The sequence below is a fragment of the Balaenoptera acutorostrata genome, chromosome 8, assembly GCF_949987535.1.
Source record: "Balaenoptera acutorostrata chromosome 8, mBalAcu1.1, whole genome shotgun sequence".
Taxonomy (NCBI): Eukaryota; Metazoa; Chordata; class Mammalia; order Artiodactyla; family Balaenopteridae; genus Balaenoptera; species Balaenoptera acutorostrata.
The window spans coordinates 37132009-37147180 of NC_080071.1; the positions used below are offsets into that span (position 1 = coordinate 37132009).

The 15172-nt window shown below is 42.2% G+C and overlaps 1 protein-coding gene across 1 annotated transcript; it reads right to left on the reverse strand.

Annotated features, from left to right (window-relative positions):
* Window positions 1–495: 495 nt before the first annotated feature.
* LOC103020563 (basic proline-rich protein-like) lies at window positions 496–14887 on the reverse strand. Its single transcript, XM_057550947.1, has 4 exons — window positions 14706–14887; window positions 14031–14620; window positions 923–1117; window positions 496–696 (listed from the first exon to the last, which is right to left on the reverse strand). The coding sequence occupies exons 1-3, from the start codon at window positions 14885–14887 to the stop codon at window positions 1008–1010; spliced, it is 882 nt and encodes a 293-aa protein (XP_057406930.1). The 3' UTR covers window positions 496–696; window positions 923–1007.
* Between the last annotated feature and the right edge of the window lie 285 nt (window positions 14888–15172).

Below are 15172 nucleotides of genomic sequence, written 5' to 3' on the forward strand. Positions count from 1 at the left end.
TCAGTGTGCCCAAAGATCTGGTTCTTCCAGCAGTAGTGGTCCTGGCAAGAAAAGCATCATTCCTACTGGAAACTGTGCAGTAAGTAGATAGAACCAGGTGGTGGTGAATCCTTTTAAGTCAACCAAACAGAAAGACCCAGTGAGAGCAGTATCAGTGTTGTAACAAGTAACAGTCACGAGTCACTTCCTGAGCCTGGGCAGCAGCCCACAGAGCTCACGGGTGGCTCTGGAGCATATAAGCCGTCCTTAATATTCAGTTCCCTGTTTCTTCTATTGCCCATGGCTTGCACCAGAAAATGCATTTTGCTAGCATTGCCGTGTTTGTGTGCCCAATGTCACCAAGTCAAATTTAAATGTTGCTTTTTCACTTTTTAAGTCTGTTTATTGGAAAGCATGAAGCGTGTTTATACAGAAAAAAAATCTAACAAATTTTTATTTTATTTATTTATTTAATAAGTTTATTTTATTTTATTTATTTTTGGCTGTGTTGGGTCTTTGTTGCTGCACGCGGGCTTTCTCTAGTTGCGGCGAGCGGGAGCTACTCTTCATTGTGGTGCACAGGCTTCTCATTGCGGTGGCTTCTTTTGTTGTAGAGCATGGGCTCTGAGGCATGCAGGCTCAGTAGTCGTGGCACACAGGCTTAGTTCCTCTGCGGCATGTGGGATCTTCACGGACCAAGGATCGAACCCGTGTCCCCTGCATTGGCAGGCAGTTTCTTAACCACTGAGCCACCAGGGAAGTCCCCAGATTTTTAAATTTATATAAATAAATTCAAAAGTGTTTACTTGTTCAAACACAACTGTATGTGTTTGGTCTGTAGGGCCATGGCCAGAGAGCTGATCTCTTATGTTCCCAACTCAATATCACTCACAAATATTTGGTAAGAGAAAAGATGTGACAACCTAAATAACCATATCCTTACCTGTGTTCTTTTCATCTTTCAGGGAAAAAAAATCCATTATGACCTTCATTGCCTGGGTAATGATGTTGATATCACAGACTCACTACTAGGGAGTAAAATTCTTAAAGCAGGGACTGTAATTATACCCTCTTTGGGTTTTGCAAGATGAGTGACACTTGTGAGAGGCTGCTGTGAATGCTAGACTGGTTCTTCGCTCTATAGTGAATAAAAGAAAGAAAAGTACGTTTCATTAACAATGGCCTTTTGAGGAACATGTTAAAGAGCTCTAGTACATTGGAAAATGTGTTGATGTCTGTTGATCTCTGAAATAAGAATCATAATAGAAACAAAATTTAATGTTAAATATTTGTGGAGTGCTTATGATGTTACAGGCACTAAGCATATGTTACCTTGTATTATATAATACTTACGGTAATCCCATAATGTTTTAGTAACCCCAATATGCAAATGAAGAAATTGAGGCATAGAGCCCAGCCTATTTCTATTTTCTATATTCTACATTCTAGTAAGTGGCAAAGTTGTTACTTGGGCCAAGTCTTTTTAGAGTATTCAGAGATGGTCATACTCTAGTTAACTCACAAGAAACTGGTGCCTAAATGAAAATGTCGACTCTCTGTGGAGGATATCCCTTCTCAGAGGGCACAATACATTTTCTCCTATCCATGACAACACTTGCCTGGTATCACAAGATCTGTGAAGCTGCATCATTATTCAGAAATCTTCAAAGGGATTGTGAATAGTGTTGGAAGATGTTCAATGCCGACCATGGTAAGGACATTAACTCTCTCTCTCTTTCTCTCTCTCTCTCTTTTTCTGTCTCACAAACACACACACACACACACATGCACACACAATCTCTGATGACTGGAGCTAGTCCCCTCTTCACCCCATCATCCTCTCTTTCCTGGGGCTGTTCTGGACAATTCACAAAACTCTGCCTCTGATTATTTATTTTGTCATCTGAGGGCATATTCTTTCTTTAGTTTGGGACCTGCTGTATTCCCACTTACCCACAGTAGGTATGTTTTTCAGATCAGTTCCTTGTTTGGTATGCTATGACCTAAAAAAAAAAAGAAACCTGGGGAGGTGATGGAGGTTCATGGTTTTTTAAAAAAAACGTTTGAGAGAAATGTAAGTGCAAACAAAGTGAAATGGGCATTGTGACTATGAAAGATTGTCCCAAACTGATTTGAGAAGCATCTTGCAGGGCTTGTGTTCCTCAGGATGCTGGGCTATCCTTCTATTTCCCCTAAAATCACTTTTCCCAAAGGGTAATGACACCCTTTGTCTCCTTCACTTACGCATTTATTTAAGTAGCTTAATGCTTAGAGGTCAACCACTTGCCCTCTTTCTAAGCTTCTGAGAGACACCTTGCTGTCACCCCACCCCCTCCACCAAGTACCATCTATCGCCTCTAACATTTACACATAGTGGATGAATAAACTTTTAAGCAATAAGTTCATTTTGCTGGAATCTTGTCTAACCATATTAGCATCTCACCCACAGTGGTTGCCCCATAAAATGTCAAATGAGAAGAATTGCTAGCGTTTGGGACTTTTCTTCGGTGGTTACGAAAACTGGAAGTAATCCAGCTGTCGAGTCAAAGACAAACCTCACCTGTGCTGTTTCAGATCCATCATGGGTAGGAAATGGAGAGATAAGGTTACACCCAGGGAGGTGCTGAAACATGGGAAATCGAACCAAGCCAAGTTAATTAAAGCACGTTAGTTAAAGTAGAGCTCTGCTGAGCAGGGCTTACCAACCAGGGACCTGAGACTCCCCAAATGCGTGTAGTTCAAGATCAAACCCAGCCAGCCTTTGGCCATGGCTGAGAGGCACTCGAGCCCCATTTGAAGCACAGCCTGAACTTTGCTGGCACCGGCCCAAATGCCTACGATGGACTTTGATCTTGTAGCTCTAAGTGCCATGGGATTTCAGACCATACTGAAGCTCAACTACCTTCACGAACAAGGACAAAAGGTGGAGATGGGAGAAAAGCAAGGAAGGTCCCCAAGTTCAATCACATGCCAAGGAGATAGTGCTGTGTTGAGAAGCAGCCAATGCCTCACACACCGTGCTTCGAGCCTCGGGTCAGGAGAGAGGCACGCATATCTCCTGCACAGATATTTTTGTCTTTTCACATATCCCGCTTCTTATGAAGTTCTGGTGCATTAATAGCTTTTGCATGATAATGTTTCTTTCTCTAGTGCATTTATACTCTCCACGCCATGTCACGTGCTGTGCAGTCAGAGAATTTTCATGTGGCTTAGATTCTGGACAAACGTTATAAAGGTTTGTTTTCCTTTGTTGTGATGGAACTGAAACCAAGCCCTGGGTTTGGAAAGCTGTTCTCATGAGGAGAGTTGGCTGGTCTCGAAAAAGATGTGGTATGTGTCCAGCCCTCATTTCTCGCGTACCTTTTTCTTAGGAAGCTCTGTTCTTGGGGTCGGCTTGGCTGGCAGCCAAGCGTTGAGAGAAGGAAAGCTGCTGTGTGTTGGGAGCTGACAGAGCCGGCGGGTGGGGAGCTGGCGGGCGTGCTGAGTGATGATCTGCACCACAGGCCCAGCCCAGATGTCCCATACAGAGGGATGTGTGTGACCCACAAGTCATGAACTCGGGAGACTGTAGCTATGGGGAAGTCATTCAAAGCAGGAATTCCTTCTGCTTGCACCCCTTCTTTCGGAGGGTCTGAAATTTTCCCTGTGCACGGAGTATTTCATTAGTTATGATGCTGAGTGTCACCTGGAGAAATTGTTACGTGAATTGCTAATGATACCAGGAGTGGCCAAAGAAGCAAGCCCCAAAGAACTGAATCAAAACAAGAACAAAACCACAGCTATTTTCTCTATTGTTGCAATTAGATAATTGTGCACTCTCCTGCCTTGTCCTCTGAAGGTGGATTCTAAAATGAAAACCTTGGTCACTGAAGTTACCTACATTCATGTTCTTTCACCTCCACGCATGAACCTCCTGCAAAGAACTGAGTTGGGGTCATGTGCTTACTATGTGACACGTGGTCCTTCTGCATTTTGCATAAGATCCAGGGGCCAGAGGAGGGGGCTTGATTGTGTTGGTGTCCTCTCACTCAGCAAGCTAATGATAGCAGGGTTTTTTTCCATGTGGAATTACTGGCATTACTTTACATCATTAAAACTGTCATTTAAAATAGTCTTTAAAGCAGAAAAAAGACAGAGCCTAGTCTCTGTCTTTGGGTCTTCTAGTCCAAAGTGCACCTATTAAATAATAACAAACAGCAGTCTGACACCCATTTACTTCTGTGCATGGTTAGTGTCCTTCTCTCACTGTCCCCTCATGCTCGGACCACACATCCTCCCTCTCTCCTCCTCGCTCTCTGCACTCCAGCCCACCGGCCTCCAGATGCTCCCAAGGTGCCCCAGTCTGGCCTTTGCACCTGCTGTTTCCTCAGTCTGCCTGCTCTTCCCCAGAGTCTGCATGGCGTAGCCCCTCATTCCCTCCAGGTCTTTGTTCAGTCGTCTCCGTCTGTCTTAGTGAGGCACTCTTCCCTGGCCACCCTGCCTAAAGCTTCTCCTACCAGACATTTTCTGTCTTCCTTCCCGGCTTTATTTTTCTCCTAAGCATTTACTGCTATACTATAAATATATACACCCTATATATTTTATTTTTAGGTAGTTTCGTGTTTGTCTTCCCAAGCGGACTGTTAAGGACAGACCGTTGTTTGTTTTGCTTCCTGTTGTATTAGGGCCTGGGACTTAATAGGAATTCTTGAATGAATGAATGAATGAATGGGCTAGGCTCTGTGCTGGCCACTCATGGTCAAGCCAAACATGGTTCCTCATTGCAAGGAGTGTCTAGTCTTGTGGGAAAGACAGTTATTAAGTAAGAAATTCAAATGAAACATGCTTCCTGCAGGGAGGCTTCCTGCAGGAAGCCATGAGGGTGAGCGGTGGACGAGCCCAACCTGGTCTCCCTGCAGAGATGGTGTTTAAGCTGAGACCTGAGCTTACAGGAAGGACAGGAGACAAGAGAGAATACAGACAGTTCCAGGCAGCTGAAGCCAGGTTGTGAGAAGTGAGACGGGTCCAGAGGGGCAATGAAGCTCAAGGGATGGGCAGGGTTGGGGGTCGGGGGTGGTCATAAAGACTGAGCAATACGGACCCAGGCAGGGGTTCTGAGCAGGGAAATGACATGATCCAGAACAGCATTTTAAACAGATCTGAGAGAAGCAAGATGATAAGCTACAATGAAGCAGATCTCAGTGTGTGCAGACTGTCAAATCTGTCCCTGGGAGAACTAGATGACTCTGAACAAACAAAAATAGTCAGCACAGAGGGTACGAACGGAATGATTCCTTGGGATCTTTACAGTTCTAGGAACAGACTGAACTCATTCCCACTTCAGCGTTTCCACCCACCATGTGCCCCTCACTGGAAACGTTCTTTTCATCTGTCCAAAACTACCTACCCTTCCCGAGCACGGCTGTAGCCCACCTCTTCTGGAGAACCCGTTTGGAGCTCTTTCTGTCCTCATTGATATTTCTTTCCTTTGATCTCCTAAAGTGCTAAGGTACACATCACACAATTTAGATCTTAATGGCCTACTTTCTTGAATAAACGGATACGTTATGACCCCAAGTAGAATGTCCTCTCCTTGCAAACAAGGATCCCCACATCCCACCCACCTAGAAAAAGGATGAGACACACTAGGGTCTTCCAAAAATATACCAATTGATCAAGGTCCAGATTATTGACTATACATTGGCATTCTGCAATCTTAGAATGATGCTTTAAAGAGTCTCACTTTACATATGAGGACCTCTAGGCATATGTATGACAGCAGGAAAAACCAGGGGGAAGAACTAGGCTTTTGAGTCATTATCCAGCTATAATTTAGTGGAGTGAATTCTAGCCAAAAAAAAAAAAAAAAAAAAGGCTGGTAAGTCCTCTAAGTTGGTGGCAAGGCACTTGTAAAGAGCAAAAGTAGAATGTCCAAAATTTAAAGGCAAATCTCAAATTAGGCAGTTGCCACAAGGATATCCAGTAGGACCTAAAAACTAAATTCAGTAAGTTTGGCCAACTGTATAAACAACCAAAACCCTCAGGATGGTCAGTATTTATATCCAAGTTAATGAAGTGAAATATGCAGGAACAGTTCTATTTGGGGGGTAAGATATCACAGCATTTCTTTTGGTTGTTTGGTACTGATTCAATAATGATTACTTCATTCAGCTCTCAAGGACCAGTGAATAGATCAACACAAAATAGTGTGGTATTTCTTGACTCCAGTTCAAAAATTGCAGTATGTTGCAGTAAACTCTCTTTTGGTGAAGATATGAGGTTGTTTTCCTTAAGCCTTGTTGAGACAGACAATAAATGGGCTTCACACTGCTGATCTATATCAAGCAGTTTGTCAGACGGTTACAATACGCTCAGACATAAAAGTTACTACAGGTCCTCTGTTGCTCAAACTATGCTGCAATTATCCAAAGTTTGTTTTATGTATCAGTTACAACATGATGGGGATGTCAATGACACAGCTCTAGTTACAGGTGTGTCAGCATTTCTATTCTAGGTGCTTATGTTCAAGAGTTTATAACTTGGCCATAAATAGATAACTAATGAGAGCATACTGTATAGCACAGGGAACTCTACTTAAGGCACTGTGGTGACCTGAATGGGAGGGAAGTCCAAAAGGGAGGGGTTTTATATATATATATATATATATATATATATATATATATATATATATATATACGTACGGCTGATTCATTTTGCTGTACAGTAGAAACTAACACAACATTGTAAAGCAACTATACTCCAGTAAAAATTAATTTAAAAACAACTAATCATGGAATGAATCTTGGCATATAAAAGCCACTTCCCAGAAAAAGTTTTTTTAAATACAAATTAGGAAAAAAGCTCCACATGTTCTGTCATTCTTACATTACCTACAGGCCCCCAAATGAATTAGGAAATCCTTTTCCCTCATTTCTTTTTTTTTCTTTCTCCAAGTAAATTATGTACTTCAGGGCCTTTGGGTCAATTTTTGACCTAATTGTCTAGTAAAGGTTATCATTTGGAGTGAAAAGTATTAAGTTCTTTTTTTGTTATGCAAAGATATTTTCCTGCAGGTTGTGAAAGGAGGAGGGAAGCTTGGCTAATATTGAAACCTCAAATCTGAGTTCAGGGCTGTATTTCTGAGTGTAAACAAGACGCTAGTATTACAAATGTGCATTTCGGTGTTCTCTCTCTTTTTGAAAGATCTTTAAAATTTTAGGTAATGAAAAACTGTGAGATCAAAGATTCAGTCTTGTTTTTCTAGCAACTCCAGTAACAGATATTTGCTGCAAACTGTGTTCCAGATACTTTATGAATATTAGGCCATTCAATACTCAGACTAATGCTGCAAAGAGGCATGACTGCCTTCATTTTATAAACGAGGAAACCAAGGCTCAGACTAGTTAAGTAACGTGCCAGAGGTCACACAGTACAGTGGGAGCAAAAACCCTGGCCCATGGGTAGAGGCTCAATCTTTGGGTATTCTATAACAGAGGCAAGTCATGCTAGAAAGTACCAATGCTTCAGTGGAACAAACTACTTACAGTTAAATATATACTCTAAAGGGCTTAATTCTAACATACAGTGTGTTTGAATGGCAACATGTAGGACTCTGCAGGGCTGGGTCTAAGTAACATGTGGACATAGGCAGGCTCTCCAATTAGCATGCCCATTTTTGCCCATGTTGTGGAAATTTGGCAATTTCCCCAGTCATTTTCAATACATTAAAAAAGTTTATTATGATCAAAAACCGATCATGAGGGCTGTAAGTAGCCTTGACTCAAAGCTAGGCATTCTCTTGCTCTCAAAGAAGACTCCCATCTTGGGCTTGGCCAAAGCGGGGCTAAGTGTGATGGGTTAGCCCCAAATGGGGCTTCATATTTGGGTTTCGTATGTAAAGCCGAATGTGTCCTCACACAGCTGCTAGTTATTAAAGCTTTGTTTTGATCAGATCTACTCCTGATGCTTAGTAGTCAAAAGTCCAATTCACTATTTTTTCACCGGTTTCGGAAAGTACTTTTCCTTCTCATGGTTTGTAATTTTACTTGGAGGAGAAAGGAAGAAAAAATAAATAAAAGCAAGAGAAGAAAAAGGAACAAGAGGGAAAGAGGAGATGTGATCTGTATGAAAAGCATTTTTAAAACAACCATTGACCAAAAGGGATCTCAGACACAAAATCTGTTAACCATCTTTCATCTTTTTTACAGTGTATCTATTTTTATCATAAGCTCGACAGGCAAATACCAAGTCAGCTTCACTATTTGGCATGGAGCCTGCTGTAATACTGATGATGTAATATCAGTCGTGATTATGTTACCCTGTTATCACTGTGGATATTATTTTATAAGCTTTAATAAGTTGCTTGAGCATTTAAGATGGTTTCAAAGTCTAAATTCATATTCATGCCAAATATGTAGGACATATTTTTCATAATTGTTCTTGTCCCTTGGGTCAGTAATACAGTTTATAATCATCATAAAATTTCATTCTTAATTCCTTTTAATTTATCAGAGGAAAATATGGATGGTTATTACCCAATTAAAATACTCCTGATGCTTTTAAGGTAGACATTATGGGGTTTTTGGAGTTTCACTGAAGACAATTAAAAAAAGAAAGAGCAGCTGCGTGACTTCAAAGCATTTTAAGTGCTGCAAGTTTGCAGAAATATTCAGCTGTTCAGTACCCTGTTTCCACCTGTCCTGTTCTCACATCATCTGTGATGTAACCAAGGAAAAATTGGAACATTTTACCCATGCAAAAGGTGCAGGCGTGTGTGACTAAAGATAGAATTTTCATCTGGTAGCTACAGAATCCGTTCTGATACTACACATCCTTGGCTTATAGTTGCCAAGGGCAAGGACCAGGAAGATGATCAGTGAAAAACTCACAAAAACCAGACAAATGCATAAATCTGAGTCTACCTCCTTAGTTGAATGGAGTGCCACTTGCTTTGTGAGAGACACAGAGGTGTGCCCTTCAGACGGATGCTTTGTGAAGGTGATGTTTTTTCCAGATGGTTCCCATGCTACTAGCCAGAAAGCAACCCAGCAGGGCAGCTCAGTTACAATGGCTACAATTTCTTCCAGAGGAATTAACTGGGTTAAAGTGATAGCCACAAAAAGAAAATGCCTAGTCATCAGAATTTCGTTCTAATTTATTATGAAACAATCATACAGAATTTAGCCTCGTACCCCTTCCTTTGACAGGCTCAATTTCTGTTTCCTTTCTTCTGTTTGATCATGAGCTTATTTGATCATGAACTTAAACCAGAACAGTGTTGAAATCTATTTTAATTTCCTCCCCCTCACTTACCAGAATACCTTAATTTCATGCACACCTGAGTCCAGTTCTCCAAAGAGAAAGCCCCCAAATTCATAAACTTCTGAATGTTTACTTAATATTAAGAAGAAAATGCTCTTGGGGAGAGGGGTATTGTGAAGATGCCTTATTTTCACCCAGGCTTTCAAACAATTAGGGAACCGCTCTAACAAAGAACAAGTTGAGTCTTGGCAGTGGTGAATTGGTGGATATGCCCAAGGTAAACAGAGTCATGTAAATATATGAAAATAGCTTTCACTTGCCGGTTGTGTTGTAGTTCACAAAGAGGTCTGGAGTGTGTTGCCTTATTTGGTAAAAATAAGCATCCCTCCAGCTCCTAGAATCAATTCACAGTTGTCTCCTAACTCATTGGTCTTTTGTGAATGACATTTTCTTATTAAACAGGCACATTTTCACTAGAAATATTGGATCTAGTCTAGTAGGGTCCGTATCAGAAAAGGGGATGAAATACTGGGCACTCTTAAGTAAAAAGAATACCTTTTTTAAAAGGACATTTAAATGTAGGTCAGGGCTTCCCTGGTGGCGCAGTGGTTGAGAGTCTGCCTGCTAATGCAGGGGACACGGGTTCGTGCCCTGGTCTGGGAGGATCCCACATGCCGCGGAGCAGCTGGGCCCGTGAGCCACAATTGCTGAGCCTGCGCGTCTGGAGCCTGTGCCCCGCAACGGGAGGGGCCGCGATAGAGAAAGGCCTGCGCACCGCGATGAAGAGCGGTCCCCGCACCGCGATGAAGAGTGGCCCCCGCTTGCCGCAACTGGAGAAAGCCCTCGCACGAACCGAAGACCCAACACAGCCAAAAATAAATAAATAAATAAATGTAGGTCATTACTTAGGTGGGTCTCACCCACCATGGCACATTTGACCCCAGTTGTGTTCTGCTCTAGCATGAGACTAATGCCTGAGCACTAGTTACTCCAGTTCTCAAAAGCTATGAATTTTGATATATAGCTCCTCATTATGAAAGCTTACCTCTTTATGGCTTCACCCAGGTGAGTGCACTGCTCTGGGCTTCGACCTGGAATATGGGATCTGCAGGCGCTGACTTGGAAAGTCCCACACCTGCAGGTATCACTGCCTTTAGTGAGCTGGGACACTCTAGCCAGAGAACATGGAGTCACTTCGTCTTTCAAAGTAGGACGGGAGCCCCAACTTTTAAAGAGGCTATCCAAACAGGTGACAAACTGCTGTACTTCAAAGACAGGAAATCCCTTCAAACGTTAAATTGTAAGGACAGAAAATGACCTACGTTCAGGAAAATGCGGAGCCAGGAATTCAACATCATGTTTGTTCCAGTTTAATGAAGCGTGTTTGGTGGATATTAACTGGTCCTGAGGATTCCTACTCTAAGTAGGCGGCAGCCTTTGCCACCAGAAACCCACATTTTCACTTATTTTAAAAAGTCACTTGCGTTCACAGCAGATTGAAGTTACTGCGTAAAAACTCTCTCTGGGCCAGTTTTCACCCTTAAAATTAGTCTGGTTTAAAATTACAAATTACTCAGCATGTTTAAGAAACTCTATGAAAATGTTTTAACATCTTCCTAAACATCAAAACTAAGGGAAGGCATCAGCCTACGGCGCAGCCTTTGAAAATGAGCAGATGTATTGTTTCAAGTTTGACAGACAGCCTGGAAGCTCCCCAATGTCAAACCACAGGATTCCCCAATAGTTTTTCCCAGCTCAGAATGCAAAGTCTAGATGGATTTCTTGCCAGCCCCCAAAGTACTTTGGGCTGTGGATCTAGCAGTTTGAATCGTGAGTATAAGTACTAAATTCTTGCCCAATTCGCTCAGAATAAAAGGAGGGCCAGGGACAGCTGAAGGGGACAGAGATATGGTGAATGCTGTTTTCTCATGGCAGGGCCTCTGTCGTTCCCCCAGTACTCGGAAGAATTACTGAACAAATGTGCAAGCAGGAAGGAAATGGGTGAGTGAAAGTCAGCCCCATCTCAGAACACAAAAGTTGTCCTTCTGTGTTTACATTTTCAAAAAGCAAAAATCCAAAAAAGGTTGACATTGGAAAGTTCCTGGGGAACCAAAAAGTTTAACCTACATTCCATAGTTGTGTCATCTTAAGCCTCTCTGAGCAAGGAGGTCAAAGTTAACTCTGCTTCCCCGCTTACAAAACAAGTCAACTTATTTTGTATGTATAGCTATAAACTGTGTGCAAGTTTCCTAAGTCGGGCACTCGGGATGAATTATGAATGGAATTAGCCAGCTTGACTTGGAATTTCCTCACTTTTACAGGTCTTTAAACAAGATTTTTATACATTCATGTGTAATCAATGGGACCAACACATGAAATGATCCTTAACGTAAAACACTGTTTTAGCGTGATTTTGCAGTTAAGGAAACTTAAATATGAACTTCTAATGTGGAAAAGGTAGTTTTTACATGCTGCTTTAAAACTCATCTGGAAAACTGATGAGCTGGCCACAGTATTTCTGTCAGAAACTGAAATTAAGTTTATATTTTAAATGCTCTCTTTGTTTCATGAAGCCAATCTGCTTCTCATATCCCTAGCCTTAGTCACCTTAAAAATACATAAATTTGGTATCTGGTAATTGAGTTTTTAAGTTGCCGAGTAGAATAATTTAGATATTCATAAATACAGAGCATAAGGAAATCCTTCCTGAGTGCAAAACTACCTTTAAAATGATCATCTAAATGAGTGAATGATACAAGTACACCTCCTGATTTAATGTTGACTATTAGCTATTTCTTATCTTAATATATATTCTTCCATATTAAACTTGTAATGTCTTAAAATTTCCCTATAAACCGGCATGTCCAAATTGATTTCAATAACAGTTTGTGTACATAAAAACTATGAGATCAGGATCAATGTCAAGTTTTGGAGAGAAAAATGAACTTGGATTGTTTTTTACTCCAAGGCACATGTTCAAATTTATCCCATAGACATGTAAAAGAACATTAAAATATTTCTCAACTGTTCATGCAGAAAGTAAAACACAACACATTCCAACAATACTTTTATCATATAGATAACATAACAAAATACTTGGAACAGTTAAAAGAGAGGCACTCATTGAAGTACACATAAAAATTTCAAAGATTAAAAAGCAGTTGGAAAAAATACTTCTTAGTCACTTAGAATTTAATTACTTGCACATTTTAATGGTCTTGTATATTTTGGTAGTAAAATGTTTTTACAAACTTCTAGCCATTTCAAGTACCTCAAACATATAAAGAACTGGGAATATTCTTTTTTCTTCATAATACATTCAAAAGTATCCACCATCTTGACAGAACTGTTATTATAGTAATAATTTTCTTATACCTGATTTTAATATTTCTATAGAATGGAAAACTCTGATTTTTCTTTGGAAGGGGGGAATAGTGGGAGAACCCTTTTAAAACATGTTTTAATATTCATTTAAAATGTATTCATTCCCAAGTTTCTTTACAAAAACCTTTGATATTACAATTTTATCTAGACTACATTTATAGTTTTGGACTAAACCAAACTCCTTGAATAGGGTTGCGCTAATCTTGGTTAACGTTTTTTTTAAAAATTACTGACAGCGATCATACATCTACCTGAAGAGAGTTAAAAATACTAATCCTGATGCTTTCAATAGTTATGAAAATATTTTTTAATGAAGGACAGATGAACTTCAATATGAAATGTGATCCCAGAACAAAATAATACAAACATAAAGTTTCCTTTTGAATTTCGTAAATCAACGAAGAAATCTTGAAATTTTAAATACAAAACTTTCCGTCTGAACTCTTAAGAAAATCCTATGTAGTAAAATATTTGTCTCTATATTTGTTCCTTAAACCTACTTGCCCTTCATTTTTCAAAGGAGCACTGACCAACCACATTCACAATTGCCCTCTGCAGGGAATGGCTCAGAGTCACCGCCATGTCATCTGTCCCTTCCCCGAGGCAGCCACCGTTGAGTCAAACAGAAATTTTATTACTTATATCCATTCTTTTTAATTCTGTTTTTATTAGTTCTCAAAGTCTTTCATAGCAAATGTCAAATCATATTTAAATTGTTTTGCTTAACTCCATGCTCCACACCACGCTATTTCAGATTCAATACTTTGCAAACGACAATAAACAGGGTTGTTTTAAAAACTGTTAAAGAACACTTTTTTCATGTAACTTACGACAAACAAATGTAAAACATGGGGCTATAATTCCCACTATAAGTTAATTATAGTTATTTTAGGCTAGAAGTGTCAAGCGAACGTTGCTTATCAAAAGATTCTCGGGTCCTCCATTTGCCTTGGACATTACCTGGCCACATAAAAATCAAATGCTCTTGCCAACTGGAAAATTAAAAATACAAGGCATCCTCCTCCGAGTAACCCGCACAAACCTCGATAGCAAACTAAAGCAGCTTAGGTGGTAACTTTAACTTACCTCTTCTGGGCTTTAGCAAGGGGTTACTGAAAAATATTTACTTCCTGGCAGAACGTAGCTCATTCTTAAATGAAGCTTAAAACCTTAGACATCCCTGAGGAAAACTGATGCCACGAAATGTGTCACTGCCCATTTATTTCCTATTTCACTAACATAATTAATACACTCCTGATACTGACTCCTCAGACGGCAGCGTTTGCATCATTTTGGACTGCAAAACAAGACGTGGCCCGTTGGTTATCTCTAGCTAAAAAAACACCCGTCTTTCATTGGGCACCGTCACCGACATCTTTCTCCCTCGAAGACAAATACTTTGCAGATCTCGAACCCTCCTTACAAACCTGCGCGGGGCTTTCGGGGGGAGGGGGAGGCAAGACTTTGGTGGGAGCTGCTTCTCTTCAGCAGAGCGAGGGCTGACTGTAAAGGCGCAGGCTGGGCGCTCGAACAATTTCCTGCTGAGTCCAGATTCCCCTCGGAGCAGCGGTGGAGAGGAAGTCGGACTTCTTTTCCAGGCGGAGCCTCCACGTTGGACTTGGGAGCCTGCGGCCGGGGGCCCGGGGCCGGGTCCCTGCCGTAGGCCGGCGGCCCAGCGCAACCAGGAGGGCCGGGGAGAGGGCTCCCGGGAGCGGCGGGCCACGCTGGACTCCGGAGATGGGGCTGCGAGGGGAACTCGCTCCCAGCGCCGCGGACTCCAACCCCGGGGATGCACTTGAACCGGCGGCGGGGCCAGCCGCCCGCCGCGGTCCGAGCGCACCCGCGTCCCGGGCGGAGCCGGACGTGGGCCTCGCGCGCTCCTCGGCCTCGGTCGAGGGAAAGGCCAGGCCCGCGGCGCGGCGCTGGGGGCCCCGCCCGGTCCCCCGGGGTTAGCACCGCCGCGGGCAGCGCATCCCACGCCCGGACCTCGAGTCTGAAAGCGGAGACCGAGAGCCGCCTGCGGCAAAGCTCGGCTTACACTTCATTTTACGATTTGGAGTAAATGTCACAGGAGAGGGGGAAAGAAAAAAAAAAAAAAAAACCCTGTAAATTCGAGTTCGAGGGGGGCAAGGGCCCGGCTTGCGCGCGGCTCCGGGCGGCGCGGCGGCGCGGCGGCCGGGGGTGGAGTGCCCCGGCGGGGATTCCCGGTCTCGCAGCGCACCCTAGTGGCCGCCCTGCCCCTCGCCCGCTCCCCGCGAAGCTCGCTGCGTCTCCCCGAGCTCATTACAATCCGCAATATATTATTTCTCCCGAAGTATTGACAATGTGTGAGACTCCAGTAACCCCGGAGCTCTTGTCTGTAATCAGCACATTTATTCACATTGAGGGACAAGAATCCGAATTAAATCCCCGTGACCCAGATTGGGTTACAGTGTTATTCTCCCTGGATCCTCTTTTAAATCCACTCCACACCGCTTGTCCGTCTATTACATGCTAATTTAATTTTACTGTGGACGATATTTTCAGCATTTGCTGAGGACAGTAAATTTTGTAGTTTATGTTATTTCAC

Coding starts and splice junctions, on each gene's coding strand:
- LOC103020563 (XM_057550947.1), bottom strand. CDS start 14,887: ATGAGCTCGGGGAGACGCAGCGAGCTTCGCGGGGAGCGGGCGAGGGGC. Junction 14,621..14,705: donor CTCGAACTCGAATTTACAGG/GTTTTTTTTTTT, acceptor GCTTTGCCGCAG/GCGGCTCTCGGTCTCCGCTT. Junction 1,118..14,030: donor CCCCCGAAAGCCCCGCGCAG/GTTTGTAAGGAG, acceptor TATTCACTATAG/AGCGAAGAACCAGTCTAGCA.